This window comes from Protopterus annectens, chromosome 6.part0 (assembly GCF_019279795.1).
Source record: "Protopterus annectens isolate FY-2018-M chromosome 6.part0, PAN1.0, whole genome shotgun sequence".
Classification (NCBI taxonomy): domain Eukaryota; kingdom Metazoa; phylum Chordata; order Ceratodontiformes; family Protopteridae; genus Protopterus; species Protopterus annectens.
In genome coordinates, this window is record NC_056737.1 from 268237305 (window position 1) to 268257115 (window position 19811).

Consider the following 19811-nt stretch of genomic DNA (forward strand, 5'->3'; position numbering starts at 1 on the left):
CCAAAAAAAGAAATGCGTTCACTAATGTCAAATAACACAATGTATGACCTCAGCTTGCAAATGTAGGGGTATATAAGCACACATATGGGCATAAATAATCGGACTCTCTCCAAGCCAGCAACCTGAAGACCTTTGAGAGAGAGACATAGTCAGCTAGGTTAGGCTAAGCAGGAGAAGAGGAGGCCTCCTTGGTCCTAGGGTCTAACAGACAGAGCCAGCAAAGAGAAAGACAGAAGAAATCTGCCCAATTTGTATAAAGCTCAATAAGAGGTTACTGCTCTGTTAGAGTTACCTTTTGAGAACCAAAGCAAGTATTTACCATGATGCGATTAACAGAAGGAAACAGACTTCAAAATCCAGCTTGTAGTGGTTTGGTTGGATACTGGTTGGCCCAGCTTAGAGTCTATGAGAAACACAAACAGTCTGACAAATAAATTTATTCTTGTCCAGATAGACTCTTAGTTGTCTGTGCACATCTACAGAGTGGAGAAGTCTTTTACTCCTACTTTGTGGATTCGAAGAGAAAGTAAGCAGATTGATGGCCTGGTTGAAGGATATGTCATTTACCACTTTAGACATGAAAGAAGGGATGACCTTCAGGGACACTCCTTATGGAAAATATGAAAGGGGGCAACAGCTATGAGTGCCTGTAGTTCTAAGACTCTCCTAGCAGAAGTGACAACCAGAAACAAAACTGTTTTCCAGGTGCAGAATCTGAGAGCAGAAGACGCGAATGGCTCAAACGGCAGCAGAGTGAGCTTCTCCAGCACAAAGCTGAGGTCCTAGGGAGAGGCTCAGGTTGTCTCAGAGGGTTTATGTGAAGAACCACTTCTAAAATGCGTTTGTCCTCAAGCAAGGACATAACAGATGGATTGAGGGGAAGGCATGACAAATAGCTGAAAGGTGGGTTTTAATGGAAGAATAAACAAGATCTCTTTTCATAACTCACACAAAAGTACAGTTGTATACCTACCATAAATGTAGATGTTCGAGTGTATTCTCTGTTGCGGTCATTACACTTGGGTTATCCTGCTGGCAGGCTACCCGCAGTCAGCCTGAATTCCAAAGTCCTGGTCCGGCGTCAGTTGCTGTTGCCTCTTCCCTGACGTCAGTGTGCCAGGGGTTTAAAAGATGCAGCCGACACCATTTTCTTCAGTTTTTCTTGCCCCAGATGTCAGGTGCCCCCAAAAGGGTAGGCTGTAAAAATTATGATCATAAAAAAGCATGCACATAACCTTCATCTACAAGCAAATACACCACATAGGTTGTATAGAATAGATAGGTACAGATAAGTCCCAGCAAAGAAAAAGGGGAATGGTGGGAGGGTAACCTGGACTGCAACATTGAATACACTCGAACATCTACATTTATGGTAGGTACACAACTGTATTATGTTCATCGTGTTTCACTGTTGCAGTCATTACACTTGGGTTGAATCCCAAAGCTGAGGTTGGGCGGCTGGGCCTAAATAGAGTTTGGAGTGGTTATGAGGCCCTGCAGAAATGCAGTGGCAAAGCCTGCTCTGGATTTAGAGTAGAGTAGAGTAGAGTAGAGAGGTAAATAGTAGTGCTTTGTAAAAGTGTGCACTGAAGTCCATGTTGCAGCCTCCAAAATATCCTTGGTTGGTACTCCTCTGAGGAAGGCTGCTGAAGTGGCTGCTGCTCTGGTAGAATGTGGCCTAATGCCCTTGGGCACTGATTTGCCATGTTGTGAATAGCAGAAACGAATGCAGTGGCCTATCCATTTTGAAATAGTCTGCTTTGAAATGGCTTTTCCTTGGGAACCTGCAGCATATGCCACTAAAAGTTGCTCAGTCTTTCTGAAGGCTTTAGTCTTGTCCAAGTAAAAGCGTAGTTGTGTATGTCCAAAGTATGCAGAAGTCTCTCCCCCTTATTCTGTGGGTTTGGATAAAAGGTAGGCAAATGTATGGTTTGGTTAAGAGCCACGCTGGACACTACCTTAGGCATAAATGTCGGGTTTGTCCTTAGAGAAACCCTGTCCTGATGGAAAATAATAAAAGGTTCCACAGCCATTAGTGCCTGTAACTCTGAGACTCTTCTTGCTGAAGTTATTGCTAGGAGAAGACCGGTTTTACATGACAAGTATTTTATCTCTGCTGTATTGGCAGGCTCAAAAGGAGGCAGTGTGAGTTTTTCCAAGACAAAATTGAGGTCCCATGTAGGTATTGGAGCTCTCCTTGGAGGTCTTACCTTTTTGGCCCCTCTGAGAAACTGTCTTAGCAGTGGATGAGAAAAATAGGTGGGTCCATATTGTAATGAGCTAAAATGGTAGAGGCATGGATCTTAATTGATGAGAAGGATAGGCCTTTGTCCAGCATCTCAGTTCGATATTGCAAAATCTGAGGAATATTTGGTTCAAGCGAGTCAATTCCCTGCGCTTGGTTCCAAGCACAGAATCTTTTCCATTTTTCCGCATAAGATTTTCTGGTGCTGGGCCTCTGGCTTCCAAAATAACATCCATAACTGCTTTAGAGAGAGGTGTGTTCTGAATGATTACATTATCCACCATGCAGTCAGATTTAGGGTTCTGAGTTGGCTGTGCAGGATTTGATTGTTCTGTTGGGTCAGCAAATGAGGTATTAGAGGCAATGTCCAGGCTGGGCCTTGAGACAAGCTCTTTAGGATTGGGTACCAGTGCTGGTGTGGCCAGTCTGGGGCAATCAGTATCATTTCTGGCTTCTCTTGTCTGACCTTTAGGAGTACCTTGGAGAGGAGAGGCAGAGGAGGGAAGGCATATACTGTAAGGGCTTTCCAGCTGAATGAAAGGGCATCCACTTTCCATGCTTGCTTGTGATAAGTCCGAGTGCAGAATCTCTGTAGCTGGCAGTTGTGAGGGGAAGCGAACAGATCTGTGTCTGGGCATCCCCATTTCCCTGTTATCATGTTGAAGATTTGTGGGACCAGTTTCCACTCGTGAGGATCCATGAGGTTTCTGCTTAGTTCGTCTGCCAAAGTATTTGTCTTTTCTGGCAGGAATTGTGCTTGCAGATGTACTTGATAAGTCAATGCTGTGTTCCACAAAGTCATGGCTTGCCTGCAGAGGGGGTAGGAATGTGTGCCCCCCTTGCTTGTTTATGTACCACATGACTGTAGTATTGTCCGTCTTTATCAGTAGTTGTCCTGGATGAAGTAGGTCCTTGAAGGCTGTCAGGGCATTTTGTACAGCTAGCATCTCTTTCTGATTGAAATGAAGATGCATTTGGTTTGTGGGCCATGTGCCCTGAATACATTTTCCTGTCATGTGCACCCCCCAGGCATAATCTGATGCATCTGTTGTTAGTGTCTGCCTGGCAGTGGGTAAGGTGAATGGCTGTCCCTTGTTGTGGTGACAGGCCTGTGCCCACCATTGAAATTCCTGTTGCAGGCAGAGAATGAGAATAATTACTGTTTCCAGGCTGTGGCAATGTTGAGTCCAAACACTTTAGATACCATTGTAGTTTCCTCATATGCAGTCTTGCATATGGTATTAGTAGAATGCAGGATGCCATGCAGCCCAGAGCCTGCAGAATTTTTCTTGCAGATAACTGGGTCTTTGTTGCAAAGTCTTTGAAGTAAGAAGTCAGATGCCTTTGTTTGTCTGGCGTGAGATAAGCCATCTGGGCAGTTGTATTTAAGCTTGCACCCAGGAATATTATCTCTTTAGAGGGTACTAGTAGTTTTGATTTCTTTTCGTTTACTGTGCACCCTAGGCAAATTAGTAATCTTTTTACAAATGCCAGATGCTGTAGTAGAATATCTTTGTCCTTTGCTTGAATAAGGCAGTCATCCAAGTAGGGGTATATTTGAATTCCTCTTTGTCTGCAAAATGCAATTACTGGTGCCAGGCATTTTGTGAAGACCCTAGGCGCAGTAGATAAGCCAAAGGGCAGTGCAGACAATTGGTAGTGCAGTGAGCCAGCTATGAATCTGACGTATCTTCTGCAAGATTGTCTGATTGGACATGCAGGTATGCCTCTTTGAGGTACAAAGTTACAAGTCAAGCCTTCTTGTCCAGTATGGGCAGAAGCTGCTGTAGAGTCAACATTTTGAAATTTGGGACGTCCAGAAAAGTATTTAGAATAGACAGGTCCAGAACTGGTCTCCAGGCTTTGTCCTTTCTTGGTACTAAGAAAAGTCTACAGTAAAATCCTTGTCCCTGCTCTTGTTGTGGCACTGGCTGAATAGCCCCCATGTCCATGAGAGATGAAACTTGTTTTTGTGCCTCTTGCCATTGATTGCGTGTTAGGTCTGGCATGCCTTTTGCCTTTGGAAGGGTGTGAAAGTGGAACCTGTAACCCTGAGAGACTATATTTAAGACTCATTTGACCTGGGTGATCTTGTGCCAGTTTTGTGAAAAAAGTGCTAGCTTTCCCCTTAAGGTTGCTGCCAAAAAATAAGTGCTTGGCATTGGCAGAGGGAAGTCATTGGGGCTGTTTTTTATAAGGCTGTGATTTGTCTTCTCCTCTTTTGGAGGTAGAAGCACCCCATTGTTTGGGCCTGTATGAGCCCTGGGGCTGTTGCCTGCCTCTTTGTGGTCTGACACTGGAAAGGACCAATTCTTAGAGGGCCAGTTCCTGCTAAATCTGGGTGGCTGTACCTGTAAGAAATCCTTTACTGTCTACATAGATTTTGCCTTATCCTCCATTTTATTTAACACCTCCTCTGCCTTAACACCAAAGTATCATGCTGTAATCCAGCATCCAATAATTTTGCTTTAACATGATCAGGCAGATTCTGTTCCTTTAACCAAGCATGCCTTCTAATAACAGAACCTGTAACAGCGGCCCTGCATGAGGCCTCCAGTGAATCATAGCCACATTGCAAAGTATGTTTTCCCACTTGTTCAGCTGCATGCAATAAATCCTGCAAATCTTTGTTCTCAGAACATTCAGAATTTGTCAACATTTTATGTTTTAACAAAGACATTAAGTACAGATGATATTTGAGCATATGAAACTGAGAATTTAAAGCCCTTATAGCCAAGGTAGCAGAAGTGTAAACTTTTTCCCCCATCTGTCCAAAGCCCTAGAATCTCTGTCTGAGGTGACAGGGTTTTTGGCAGAAGCAGCCTTGACCACTTTGGGACCCTGTGAGATAGTTTCTGGGTCAGCAGCAGGGTTTTTGTAAATAAATTTATGGGAGTCTGGGACCCTGTAGTATCCGTCTGGCTTAACAGGGGCAGGAGGTAAAGAGTCTGGAGACAGGCCGGACTCTGAAAAAACATCATCGACTATGTCTAGAACAGGGGGAATTGCAAGAGGTCTGTGATGAGGAAGTAAAAGAAAGTCTCTAAGTTTTTTCTTAGAATCGGAATAATCCTGGCTCTCAATGGAAATGCTCCCTCATGGTATGCAGGGTTTCCCCAAAAGAATAGTCCTCAGGAGGAGAAGCTGAAGGAATAGAGTCTTCAGCATCAGAATCCTCATAGGGAGGAAAAGAATATCCCTGATCAGAAGAGGAATCAGAGGAAATGGAAACCTGATCAGAGGAATCATATTCAGTGTCTTGCCTAGGCCTCTTATCAGGAGGGGGATGGGAACCCCTGATCAAAGTAATTAGGTCTTTGGCCATTTTCAGCATCTGTTTCTTAGGCATAGAAGCCTGTCCTGGAGAATGCTGTACTGGTTTCCTTGTCTTTAAAACTGTTTTAGACTTTGTCTTGGATGCTGAAGTAGGCTTTATATAAAGTTGTGTAGGTCTGAAGACACCCTCAGAAGCCGATGCCTGCTCAGTGGCTCCGGACCCATCTGAGGGATTAATTTCCAAAGGGCCAATACCTTGAGTATCCAGAGGCCTAGCTGTCTCCCTGTGGGAGTTGAAGGTGGCCTGTGGCTCTGAGGTAGCGGGAGTCAGGGGCTGCAAAAGTGCCTCACTGAACACCGGCGAACCGGCGACTGGCCTAGAAGAGGCTTCGTCGTCGGTTTTGGACCTCGGACTCTTGTCCTTGTCTTTATCCTTGCGTTTTTTATGAATTCTGGTCGTCGGTTGTTCCAACGGCATTATGTAGTTAAACCTTCTGCCAAAATAATGAAAAGCAAAATCGTACCGACGCTTAATAGTGCACTGGTTAAATCTAGCACAAAACCGACAACTAGCAACGTCGTGGTCAGGGCCTAGGCAAGGAATACAGTAAGAGTGGAAATCCTGATGAGGTATTTGCTTCCCACAAGAAATACAATTGTTAAGTTTTTCTGACATCGGTCTGGAGCAAGAAAAAGTTTCCCCAATGGGGTACTTAGCTTTATTGAAGACTTCGGATCTGAAATTCGATTTCGAAAATCTCAGGAGTCGGCCGACCGGCACTTGCGAACTGCTTTTGCTTCGGGCACCGCGCGGCAAGAAAGACTGAAGAAAATGGCGTTGGCTGCATCTTTTATACCCCTGGTGCACTGACGTCAGGGAAGAGGTGACAGCAACCAACGCCGGACCAGGACTTTGGAAATCAGGCCAACTGCGGGTAGCCTGCCAGCAGGATAACCCAAGTGTAATGACTGCAACAGTGAAACACGATGAACATCTGGATAAAACAAGATGAGAGGAATTTCTCATTTTATAGGGTCCTAAATGTTTGCCACCAAATTGAACATCTCTTCTATTTGGCTATATAGGATGTTCTTGTGGCGGGTCTCCTTGACTCCTGGAGAACCTACAGCATGTCCTCAGAAAAGTGGTGTCTGGAAGGGATCAAAATTATACCATCCTATCATCTATAGGCTTAGGTTGAGGGATGATAGGTTGGGGTGAAGCAACAAGCCCTTCTGATGTGTAATCAGGTCCACTTTGTGGGGTAGCTAATGGTGACTGCTCCTGGTGATGTGATAGACAAGGGGGAACCAATGCTGCTTTGGACAAAAGGGAGTCACCAGTAGAATTTTTTTGGGGATTTTTAGTAGAACTTTTGTAGCAGAGGAAGTGGATGGAAGACTAAGAAATTTCCCTGTCCACTGGGAGGATAATGCATCTGTCCTCCAAGCCAAGGGGCAAGGACTCCTGGTGCAAAAGAGGAGAAACTCTCTTTTGTTCTCTGAGACAAGTAAATGTATTTGTGGCATTTCCCCCATGTGGACAACATCTAGGAAAACCTGTTTGTTGAGTATCCATTCATGGGGGGGGGGGGTCTTCACTGGACCTGCTGAGAAACTATGCAAGAATGCTGCCCTATGACAAGTAGTATACTGCTTGGAGGGGCATGCCTGCCTTAATGGCTAAGTCCCAAACAATCTGAGTCAACCTGTACAACTGGTTGTGTCGTCCTTGCTTGTTTATCTACCACATGACTGTTGTGTTATGTGTGAATACTCTGAGAAGTCCTGGCTTCCAGTGGTGGGTGAAGACTTGTAAGGCCTGAATGAGAGCCCTCATCTCATTCAGGTTGATGGGCTCTTTCTTGAGGCTGGACTGCCAACAACCGTGTACACTGTGCATTCCCATCCATGCTCCCCATGCCTCATTTGAGGTGTCTGTGTATAAATTTTAACTTGGACCTTGAGAGGCAGGCCTAGATTGAGGTTCACCTGTGTTACCCACCATAGGATCTCCATCTTGAGACAACGCATGTTCAAGATTTCTCCATCCAAGGGGTGAGAGTGCTGGGAAGACACCTTTTTCGGGTACCACAGAATTTTCTTCATATGTAACCTGGCTAAAGGAAGCATTGCTATGGTTGCTACCATGAACCTTACTGCTCTAAGAATCTCCCTGGCTGAGCAAGCTTGTAGAGAGGTTAGGGACTGGAAGTAAGTATTAAGGCTCTGCATCTTTTCCTGTGACAAGAAGGCCTGCATGTTGTGTGTGTCTAGACTGCAAACCAAGGAAACTAGAGCTTGAGTAGGGTGAAGGGAAGATTTTCTGAAAATGACAGTGAATCCCAGTTGTTGGAGGAGGTTGACAGAACTCAACATGCTGCAAGTAAGGCCCGAGGCAAGGAGGCCTGGAACAGCAGATCACCTAGACAGGGGAATATTTGTATTCCCTGAGTTCAACAAAAGGCTATAACTGGGACTAGATAACTTGAGGTTGCAGAAAGCCCAAAACGTAAAGCTGTAAACTGGAAATGTGATGAACCAGTACAGAATCTAAGGAATTTCCTGCAAGAAGGGTGTATTAGGATATGCAGGTATGCATCTTTTAAATCCAAAGATACAAGAAAGGCATACAGCAGGATAAAGGGGCGAAGAGTTTGAAGAGACAGCATTTTGAAAGTGGGTACCTTGAAGAAGTTGTTGAGCTGTACAGATCCAGTATGGCCCTCCATTGTCCTCTTTTTCTTGGTACCAGGAACAGTCTGGAGTAGAATCCTTGCCCCATAAACTGAGGGGAACAGATTCAAGGGTGCCTTGACTGTAGTACTCGAAGGATGGGAGAGAGAAGCTATAACTGGTTGTGGTATGGAGGTGGAATGCCTTTGAAAGGAGGCAGTTCCTTGCAGGATATACTGTAATCCTTTCTGATAATGGTAAAATCCACTTGTCTGTGGTAATTTTTTCCCAATAGGGAAAGACTGAGTCTTTTTGACAGGGTACGGACAGAGAGGGAGGGGGTAGAGAAGATAGTCAATGAAAAAATGATCTGATGAAGTCCAACTGGTGGATGAAAGCTCTTACCATAAATTAAAGCTATGTTAATCTGGTGACTAAGCCTGTTCGGGTTTGTTTCTTCAGTACCTTTTTAGAAGAGGAATTAACATATGAAGTTTTGGACTGTTTATTACTGTTGCTTAATATTATAAAGTTAAGTATTTTTTTTTACATTTTTCACAAGTAACAACAAAGTGAAGTCAGTCTTCTATATTAACTCTGGGGACAGCTATCTCCTCACATCCCTCTTGTTGTTTTCATCCAGTTTCATAGACATGGAGAAGGCAAAGCCTGGCCCAGCATTTAGTGAGTGCAAGGAAACTAAACTAATCCTTAGTAAGATGCCAGTCTATCACAGGACAGAGAGACAGACACACATATACACAGAGTCACTCACAGCACACACACCTAGGGGCAAATCTGAAAGCTCATCAATTCATCATGGCACTTACTTGGGCATTTACTAGGGTATGGAAAGAAATTGAAATACCAGGAAAAATCCAGAAATCCATGCAGACAAATTCTCTGGGCACACAGGGGACAAATAATGAAGTTCTAACAATGGGATTGTAAGTACTGTAGTCATATATTCCTCAGGTACCACTGGATCTTTCTCATGTGCAGCAGCACCAAAGAAACCACCACAATAGAGGCGGACAAATATTCTGGGTCTTAGCACATTTCTCTGTAAGGCAAGTAGTACCCTTTAGCAAAATTCAGGAAAAGGAAGTTTAGAAGTGAAAACTCATCTTGAGGAAGACAGACACTGCTTTTAAGATGACAAGGAATGTTCATACAAAGCTTTTAACCCTGAAGCAGGGTAGACTGGACTTTTACAATTATATGGACATATCCAAGTTGGTTTGATAGGAGATAAGGACTGCAGCTTTGCAAAATTCTTCCGGGGTCTGAGCCTGGATCAACCAGTTGTCCAGCTAAGGACAAAGGTGTTCCCCTAAAGGCTGGTGTGTGCAAACAGAGGTTTAGCTCATGTATATCCAGCAGATCTAAGTATCATTTGTGGAAGTCTGACATTTTCGTTAAACTCCACTTAAAATGCTCCTGCATTAGGTCCAAATTCTCCTTTACTTCTCTAAGCAAAATCTCTAAGGATATGACAAAACAGGAAGTACAGGTTTAGGAAGAACTTATTTAACTGTACATCCTTAAACAGAACAACTGTTGATGCACTCATAATTCCACTAAATGAGATTTCTACTACAGGTGAATACCTGCTCTGCTCACAATTCCAAAGCAGGCACCATCCCTCCAAGCACCAGGTTATTTCCCATACCTAAAGTGTCTCTCATGTCACATGGAAAACGACAATTCAATATATGATTACAAAAACATGTAATTCAACATTGCACAAATTTTCTGTACCACTGTATACAATTCTAAATTAATTCTAATTGTTTTACAAGGAACTTTCCAATTCCTTCATAAATACATGACCTACATAACTCACTGTTTTTACGGTCATTATATAAAAATACAGAAAAGGAAAAAGAACAGATCAGATTAACTACACAATACACTGTTATAAGGATACATATATGCAAATACATATGCTCATCTCAGTAATCCCACATTGTTATGAATGCAGATGTTGCAATGTTACCACCAAGTTCACAATGACATTCCCTACAATGGATCATGATGCTGTCACTCCAAGTTCTTGTTGGAATCATCTCCAGCTGCTAAGATGTAAGTCTAACCCTGTTCATTTTCCCTTAAGCTCTGAGGATCTCATTCTGCCAATAATGATGGCATAAATCCCGTCCTCTGTATTATCAGAAAAACTGATCACAATTCTCAGTGGTGAAGTTACTGATATGAGCCTCCACCTTGGCAAATCTTTTTCAGCATTTTTAATTATCTTTTCATCCCTACTCCAAGCCAACCACAGAAGCCAGGTTGGTCTAATCCTTCCCCTTCGGGATGAGAACTGGTCATAGGCCACCATCATGTAGGCAGCCATCATGTTTATTTTTTTCTGTTAAGCCTATACCTCTCAGTTCTCCACAGTAGCTGATGGGATCAGCCCACATTTCTGGCCCCTGTGCACGTGCAGTACCATACATGCGTGACTCCAGCTACAATGTGCACCGTTTGGTGTCCACAACCCCATTTGGTACTGGCATGCTCACTGTGCACCCAGTTTTTGCTGGATGTCAGTACAGCAGCAAGCCTAACTGCAACTGTCTCACAAAGATGGGTTAGCCAAAGTCACCTGCTCAATCTCACCCTCTCTCAGTGGCTTCTCCACTGCTTAGGTCATTAGTCAGTCCCAGTTCATCTGAAACACTCCACTGAGTAGGTCATGTCAACTGTTTTTTTGTTTTTTATTTTTTAAGTAAATTGAAAAACTACAAAGAGTTCAACAGCCCAATGTGCCATCGACAGTAAAGTATATAGTTCAACAAAATGAAACACAGTAAACTAGGCACAAACTCACAGTAAAGCTGTAACTCACATCTTTGTTGCCATCTTTGAATCTGTCGTAGTGCTTCTGGCAATACCTACAACAGAAAAAAAAGCTGCTGCTGGAATATATTTGACATACATACATAACTATTAATAATCATCAGAAGAGCACAGGAAAACAAATGGAAAACACCACTGCCTGGCTGAATTACTCTGGTCACTATGAACACCACCATGGGTCTCCCTGAAAATAGGGCACAGGCCTAGTGGGTCAACAAAATAAGTAAATAATTCTATTCTGGCTTAGAACTGGCAAAAATAATTCTACTTGTAGTTCACAAAGACCAAACAAGGTGAAACCAGGAAAGACTATCAATAACCTGACAAAAATGTTATTGCTTACAAAGGATGCTGCTAAGTCTGGCAGGGCAATCCTGGTGGCAAGTCTAATTGCAGAAATGAGCTTCAGCCAAATTAATTGGTGCTTACTGTTTGCAGTGATGTTGCACTTGGGACACCCACACACACAAATTGTAAACCTGGTAAACGCAGTGAACTGCAATCAGGATAAAGACAGGAGCTCAACATTTAACCATTCTAGGTTTATCCACGGGAAAGAAGCAAGGATGCGATTCCCCCTCCTTCCTTTTTGTTTGCATAGTACCTACAAGCCCCTGTAAGCAAGGTTAAGATTATCCCCATTCAGGGGCTATTTTATTTTTATTCAACCTGCGGTGGTAGTGCTGTGGTAGCATTGTCGCCTCACAGTAAGACGCTGTCCGGTTCGATTCTCAGCTAGAGCGTCTTCTGCGTGGAGACATGCGTGAATGGGCGTACCGTCGTTGAAGGTTATGCGTCAGGGTTGGTAACTCGGCACGTAAAAATCAACTACCAATCATTAGCAGACCGGAGTTCCGCTGTGGCGACCCCTAACCGGGAAAAGCCGAAAGACCCAACCAACAAGGGGCTATTTTATTCATGGATTTCAGTTAAAGTTCTCTTTGTACGGTTATGAATTGATACTTGCTTATATGTCACAACTTGAAGAAAGCTTTCATTTCTGGTTTCAGGAAATGGAATGGTCTGGGGAATTATCAGTGTATAAAAGCCTTAAAGACAAAAGTGGAACCTGGAACTGAATTTCACTGAGAAACTAGGAACTTCAGCTTAGCTTACTTATATGATTATTATTATTATGATTATTGCTGTTATTGTTATTATTATTAATACTATTTTATTATTATTACACTCTTAAAATGTAGGGAGTCATTCCAGTACTGGGAATGTATATGCTTACATTTATGCAAAGGACACAAGCTCTCGGGTAGTTCGTTTTAACATCAGTCTTGCATGCTGTGATTTACATCTTCAGGTTTTTCTCAGATGCTTAAATTGCAAACTACAAATTGCCTCTAGGTGGAGGAAAAGAGCTAGGATCACTTGGGATATTCTACGTCACTTGGGATATCCTATTTGTCGCGGTGGTATGGCGGTAGCGTTGTTACCTCACAGCAAGAGGTTCTCCCGTTCGATTCTCAGCGTGGCTTGGGAGTGCCTTCTGTGTGGAGTCTGCATGTCCTCCCCATGGTTGAGTAGCGTTCAAAAGACATACGTGTGTAAATGGGCGTGCCTTCATTGAAGGTAGGGCGTCGAGCTGGCACCTTGGCGTTTCGTAAAAATCTACTGCCAATCATTAGCGGACCGGAGTTCCGCTGTGGCAACCCCTTACCGGGAAAAAGCCAAAAGACAAACAAACTTGGGATATCCTATTTACGTGTGCGCGCGTGTGTGTGTGTGCATGCTTGGGGGGGTACTTGATCTGAAGTGCTATGGAATGTCAGCCAGACTCAAGCTATTCCATGGTGTTCTGGACATGGAACAATGTTACTATATGGAAAATGATACTTCTAGAACAACTTTGTGGAACAGACAGCCTATAATGGAAAGCTGCGAGTAAAAGAGAAAAATCGATGTGTGTGTATGTGTTGGGGGGTGATAGTACAAGTTTCTTCTTAGTAAGAACAATAAAATCAGCTATAAGGGAACAGGAATTGGTAGCAGAATGGAGGACTTGAACTTACATAGGGAACTTGAAGAACTGGAGAAACAATGTGCCCACAAATTACCACATAGGCGGAAACCCATTAAGTACAGAGAAAGTTATTAGGGACCTGGGGACCCAAGTTGATAGCAATCTCTCCTTTGAAAACCACATTGCCAAAGTGGTTAGAAAGACCTTCTACATAGCCCACCTCATCAAGAAGGGTTTCACATCTAGATCAAGAGAGGTAATCGTGCCCCTTTATTCATCCCTCATCAGGCCCATCATAGAATACAATGCCCCTTTTGGGATGTACCTTACCCGACACCTGCAGCAATTAGAAAGACCCCAAAAGTATCTCACCAAGAGGATCAAGGGTCTCAAACAGATGCCATATGCTGCTCGGTTAAAAAAACTCCAGCTCTACTCAGTTGCATACCGCCTACTTCGAGGCGATCTATGCCTGACATACAAAGCTATGTCAAATCCAGAATTAATGAACATGCTCCACCTCAGTAAATCTAAATCCCGTAGAGCCACACACTCGAGGGACTTGAACCTCAGCACAGAAATAAATAGAACTTGCTGGAGGGACAGGTTCATAACCCAGAGGCTCCCTTCGCTCTGGAATAGAATTCCAGTTCATGTGAGGCAGAGCACCTCACTGAATCTCTTCAAGAAGAATCTCGATAGGTGGATGGGGGATCATAAGTTTGTCCCAGGGATTACTCCCGTGTCACTATTAGACAGAGGCACAGTAAACTAAACCTTAAAAAGGGCACAGTATACTCAAATCAAGGGGTGGCGTAAGCCATACAGAATCGGGCTAGGCTTATAATTGCCCCAGGGCAGATAGCCTAGTATGAACCTATGAACCTAATTCTGTCTCATTAAATGTATAAGTTCATGAAGTACTGACCACGTCTAGTTTACTGGGAACAGCTCACTGAAGCAGAGTACTGTCTTATATAGGAAAACTTCTTGGCTCTGTAGACTGTAAACAGAGGTATAAAAGCAAGGTCTGACTAACAACAAGAAGTAGAGGGAAATAATCTCCTCACAATAAAAAAAGACTATGCTATGTTGGCGAAATGCATAGCAGATTCTACAGAGGAATCAGTGTAATATGGGAAGTGTTATATCTGAATGTTCTTGGAGTTAAGCAGCTTAAGAACAATAAATTTATGTTTAAGAGACTATATAAGAAGTTTGGAATATGGTAGTTTCAGCAGCTAGATGCACTACTAGGGCAAGGAAGATGATTTTTTTTTGTTGTTGTTGACAGCACCTTTATAAGTACTCCTATATGGCTTTCAGGCTACCTCAGAAGTTCCCTTCTATTAATTCAATGTGTTGATGTTAACAGGTGTATCAATTTGTGGGAATGTGTAGATCTGGAAGCTTTTAAGAGGAAACTACAAAAAGTCTGTGCCAATATTTTATCTGTTTTGCCTTACTCACAGCTGATTGTCAGCTAATCCCAGTTCCGGACTGTTGAGGAGATCAAAGGATCCTGGGATAGCATCATACTGCTGTCAAGAGAGTGTTTTTCTATTGTTTTCACCCCCTATGCATGCCCAATAAACACCCAGAAAGTGAATAGTGCAACGGACTTCAGCTTTGAACCATCCCTCACTTCTGCAAGGGGCTGCTGTCACTGGGATACTCCATCCACATTTCCTCAGGCAGCACTACCACCAGGGAAACTGAACTGTGTGAATGTGTGCGTCCAAACTGGGAGTGAGATCTTCCCTGCAGAATGAGAATGTTCATCCTCCCTGCCCAATCTGTCAAGCACAACAGCTGCAGTTGGAACACAGATCACCAGGACAGTACTTGGGGCTTTAGTCCTTTAAGTCACATCTATTTCAAGATTTAATATGGGGAAAAAAAAGGACAAAAAAAAAAAGATTTGAAGATTTCACATGGCAAATAAAACTCATCCTGGCTCTGTTTTTAATTGTCTTTAATAAGAAAATAGTGGATAAACTGCACAGGCTATTACTGAACTTTTACTTCTAGTTGCCAAGAAAGCTATCACCTGCAGACTGATCAAAGGGCCACACTTATGAACAAAGATTTCATAGTTGCAATAGGAGAATTAATGATCCAGTAACAGTAACAAAACCTGATGTTGGGAGAAAACACCAGAGAAATGTCAATGCTTGTTAACACAGATGAAGGTTACCCAAAAAGTTCTAATATTGTTAAAAAGAATAGATGAAGACTGATATAACTGAATATATTTCTATGATTATGTACTCTGCAGAAACTTGAATAATGCACTGATGTTTTGCTGAAACTATTCAGATAGGTATTTACTAATGATATTTGGCTGCTGTAAAGAGTGATCTTCTACAAAAGTTACAAAGTGTTCAATAAAGTTGGTGTGGAAGCAGTGGAAAAAAAGTAAACAAATATATTCTTGTCCCCCTTTCTAAGACATATGAAGTACTGTCCCATTCCAGATGGAAAAGTAAACTTACGCTTCTGCCATTTTGATGTTATTTAAGATGTGGACATAAATGAAGAGCGCCTGTTCATGTTTCCCCATTCGTCCCAGTAGAAGAGCACGCTCCTCCAAAAGACCTGGCCAAGAGACAAAAAAATAAATAAACATTAGTTTTCACTATATCAGCTGATTTCTAGAAGCGCCCTTTGTAGCTGGTAGAACATCTGGACGTATTTCCACCTTCAGCATTCTTATGTTAGTCTTCCTAAAAATATTAAGGTGCACAATCTTAGTAAGTATATGACACTTTGGCTCACGTGTGTCATTCATGTATAGGAGCTTGGGGGTGCACATCGAATCACTAGTTCTAAATCTTCACTTGAACCAGGGATTTTACCTTCTAAACTAAATATAAAGAAAAACAACTGACAAGTGTACAGAACAGTAAACTGAAACATTAGTTAAAGGAAGTACAGCTGTCATTAATACAGCAGTTGGAACTTCCTTGACAAGGAAGGCATATGGAGGGGTAAAAAGGTACCTATTGCACCAACTGATATAGGTAGTATTTACATATCTGTTTCACATCATGTCAAGGCCCTCTGCAGTAGATGGAAGATTTTGGTAAACACCCCAAAACAAACTCATGGTGTGGAATGAGAAAAAAGAAAGGAAGACTTCAGCATAGCAATCCACAAGGTACTTCTCTCCTGAAGGATGATCTACACCCAGATGGAGGTCCAGACTACAAAACATGGTAGAGGTAGTCATTGATAATCAGGTAGCTGAAGCACAGATGTTTGTTAAAGATATATTTTTGAAACGAGCACTACAGGTAGCCACCTCTATCCATCTTAGTGAAACATCCAGTCACTAAGTCAAATATGTAATAACCTTCAAATGACAACACATGACTCATCCAGCAATCCATTTTAAAAGGTTTATATGGTAACTGCAAAATTTTCCCTGCAATAAGCAATGAAAAAAAAAAACACCTGGGTTGCCCAACCGTGCTCACAAGTATTATGAAACTGAAATTGTAAACAACACTAAATATGAAGGGTATATGTATACATATTTTGTTTTAAATACCCATAAATAAAACCAAACTGATCAAATGACAGCTCAGAAACCATGGATTTTTCGAGAAACTCAAAGCGATATTTGGCTGTTTATGGAAAACAAGGTCAGTCTCTCTATACAAAATAGTATGGAGTTTACAAATTTGCTGGGTTAAGGTGTCAGGCACTAGGAAATATCCTCCAGAGCAAAAGCTTCAGGACCATCAAACAGGCCAAGTTCAAGCAGCAGACGAACAGCAAGTAAATGGCGAAACTGAAGTATGAAGACAAACATCTTATTGCAGTCTGGAGAAGAACAAGTCTCTTAAAAACTGATTCGCCAGTCTATGCTAACCCTGTCTTTCATATGCTTCTTTAAAATAATGCTATTATATCAGGTAACACAGTTTAAACACCTAGAGATGGAATCAGATTAAGGCTATTCTTTCAAACATGACATGATAACAGTTAACAGAGTACTTAACCAACTTACGCTCTGTTACAGAACTGTCAGCCTTCTTACTATGAAAGCCATACATCAACGCAATAATAAGCAAAACTAAATATGCCCTACATGTACTTAACTGAATGCTACTTATAATACTAGCCCCCCCTTCAGACTGCTCTAAAACAAGATTTACAGATTCATCTTTGTAGCAGACAACAGATCTTACAACTATTTGTTGTTACAAAAGGCAGACTGGCTGTCTGTGAATGACAGAGCAAACCTTATGGGTTATATATAAACCAATCAAAATTAATATTGTCACCTGCTAGGTAAATTATCTATTAGAAGTCCTAACTACTTAGAACACAAGAAGAAGGGGCATTGTCCTCATGAGACAGCATTTTGGCATCATTGTTGGCAAAAAGGTATTTTTCCAAAACAGACCCATCTTGAAGGAACCAGCTCCCATCAGAAATTCATAATGAAAATACACTCGCTGGATTTCAAATGAAAATGAGAGATCACCTTACATCAGTATACAAACATTTAAGTCCTTTACAGATATTGGTTAATGTACAAACATGGCACCCTCTTTTCTGAGCACTTCTCGTTTGTTCTATTTGCTAAGCTTCAGGTGGCTAAAGTTTACACTCCTAAACAAACAGCAGGCACTTTCTTCATTCGTGCTTTAATGCTACTGCTGTGTGTTAGTTCACTTAAATGTTTTCAGGTTCACATGATCTATTTTAAATTTTGAGGTTAATATTTTAAAAATATTAATCTCAAACTTGTCTATTTTTTAGCAAACAATTGGTTGTAACAGCCTAACTCTGGGTATAGGCAGCAGACTGGGGGACTAAGAATCAAGGCCAGGAGTTCCTCCTGATCTTGTCAGTATTCACTGTGACCAGAGTTACCACCCCCACACATCCCAAATTCACCTTCAGTACCTGTTACTCTTGCCTCTCGAACACATCACACACTGCAAATCCTTTAAATTGTGTCAATAATTTGTGGTCATGCCTCAACTCCAAGACCTGGAATCTGCTCTTGATTTCCAGTTAGATCCAGTTATATCGTTTATGGTTCATAGGTAATTACTAGGTGATTAGCTGCCCTTGAGGGGGATATTAAGCCTAGCCAACTTTCCTTTTGGTGCTGGAATTAACCTATCCCATTTGATTAGAGACTGCCTTTACCCATGATCGATAATTCTATATTACCTCTAATGAGAATAATTGGAGTCATACCACAGATAATTTGAGGGGACACCTGCACGGGATTAAGCATCTAGAAGCTGCATCTGCCTCTGTCTATTAGCAGTACAGGGGGACACTCCCATCCATAGTTCCAAGTTGTGCTTGCACATGGGATAGAGATTAACTTTGTTTTATGTGGATCAGAAGTCTGTTCCAGAGCAGCGGAATCCTCTTTGACCCACATCTGTCCTTCCCAACCATTCTATTAATGTTGCAGAAGAGGTTTATATCTCTAGACTGAGTACTTCTGATGCAATTTGACTTGCTGATGTGCAGTAAATCTATCAGTACCTGGCCAGAGGATGCCTTGTATGCCAGACACAGATCACTTTTTAGCAGTGTGTAGGATACACTATACAGTGACAGAGCTTTGAGTTGGTCCCTGAAGGACATGTTGTTTAGGCCTTGTATCCTTTTAGTAAGGTGTCTCTGTGGCATTCGAGTTGTTGCATGTGTCCGGATAGACACATGCCGAAGGGGACATTATATTCAAAGACTGGCCTAATGAGGGCTACATACAGGTGAATAATGACATCCCTAGATCTAGACACAATTCCCTTGTTTATAAGCTGTGCAATATTGAAGAACTTTCTTACACCAATTAAGACATGTTAGTCAAAAGTTAGGTCACTGTCCATATATGTTCCCAAATCCCAAACAACTGGGTTAACTTTCAGGGGCATATTGTTAATGTGGTAGTTCCTTGGGTGTGGTGTTCCTGATTTTTAGTTACATTCTTTGTGGTGTTCGCAATTTCAAGTTACACTCTGTGCGGTGTTCAGAAATTGTGGTGTTCTAATTTACAGTTACATTCTTGGTAGTTTTCATGCCTTCCTCTTGTCTGAGGACTCTAGTTTCCTCTTACCTCTCAAAGCCCTGCTGTATCACTGGTTACTATAAATTCTGCATAGTTTTTACCCTCGTCCTTACGGCCTACTACATAGCTAAATAGGGTCTAAAAGATCCATTAGCTTGATATGTTTTCAAATGATTAACCAGAAGAACCTTTGTGCAGAAAAAATGTGTTAAAGCTGTAGTGAACAGAGATTCCCACTTACCATATTACTGTCATACATTTTAGTGGTTAAGCACAAAAAAAGAAAAAAGAAAATAGTGCATGCACACTGTCAGTAAACATTTAATACAACATGACCTACTTAAGTGACACTCCCAACATTTTTATTAAATGCACATGCCTCATGGCATTTTACTACAGGAAAGATAATAAGCAAGTTAATGATGCATTCAGCTGTGCAGTTCTGCTGCTCATACGGCTGCAAAAAGGAATCCATATAATGTATGTGCTTTAACTTTAAATACTTTTTCATGTTTTCTACTTTTTTTTTTTTTTTTTTTTTTTTTTTTAGTTTGTCATCTCTTTGGATTGGATTCATATATTTATCTCAACATTTCTAAGCAATGAACCAAGAAAAAACACAAAACTGCAACATACGGTTTTGTACTTTCAAACAGAACTTTGACGAAGAAAAAAAATAACACAATTCATGTACATGACAAAATAATTTTCCTTATATTTTACAGCATGTC

The 19811-nt window shown here is 41.8% G+C and overlaps 1 protein-coding gene across 5 annotated transcripts in view; it reads right to left on the reverse strand.

Moving 5' to 3' along the window:
• VPS39 (VPS39 subunit of HOPS complex) overlaps window positions 1-19811 on the reverse strand; it is a 1019836-nt gene that overhangs the window by 112860 nt on the left and 887165 nt on the right. For 3 of the 5 annotated variants that reach the window (XM_044074020.1, XM_044074019.1, XM_044074017.1), the window contains exons 20-21: window positions 15530-15632; window positions 11052-11097 (exon numbers count right to left, since the gene is read on the reverse strand). In XM_044074020.1, coding sequence (XP_043929955.1) covers window positions 11052-11097; window positions 15530-15632 — 149 coding nt within the window. Of the gene's footprint in view, window positions 1-11033; window positions 11098-15529; window positions 15633-19811 lie in introns of all 5 variants that reach the window. The other 2 variants (XM_044074018.1, XM_044074016.1) reach the window with 1 other exon arrangement.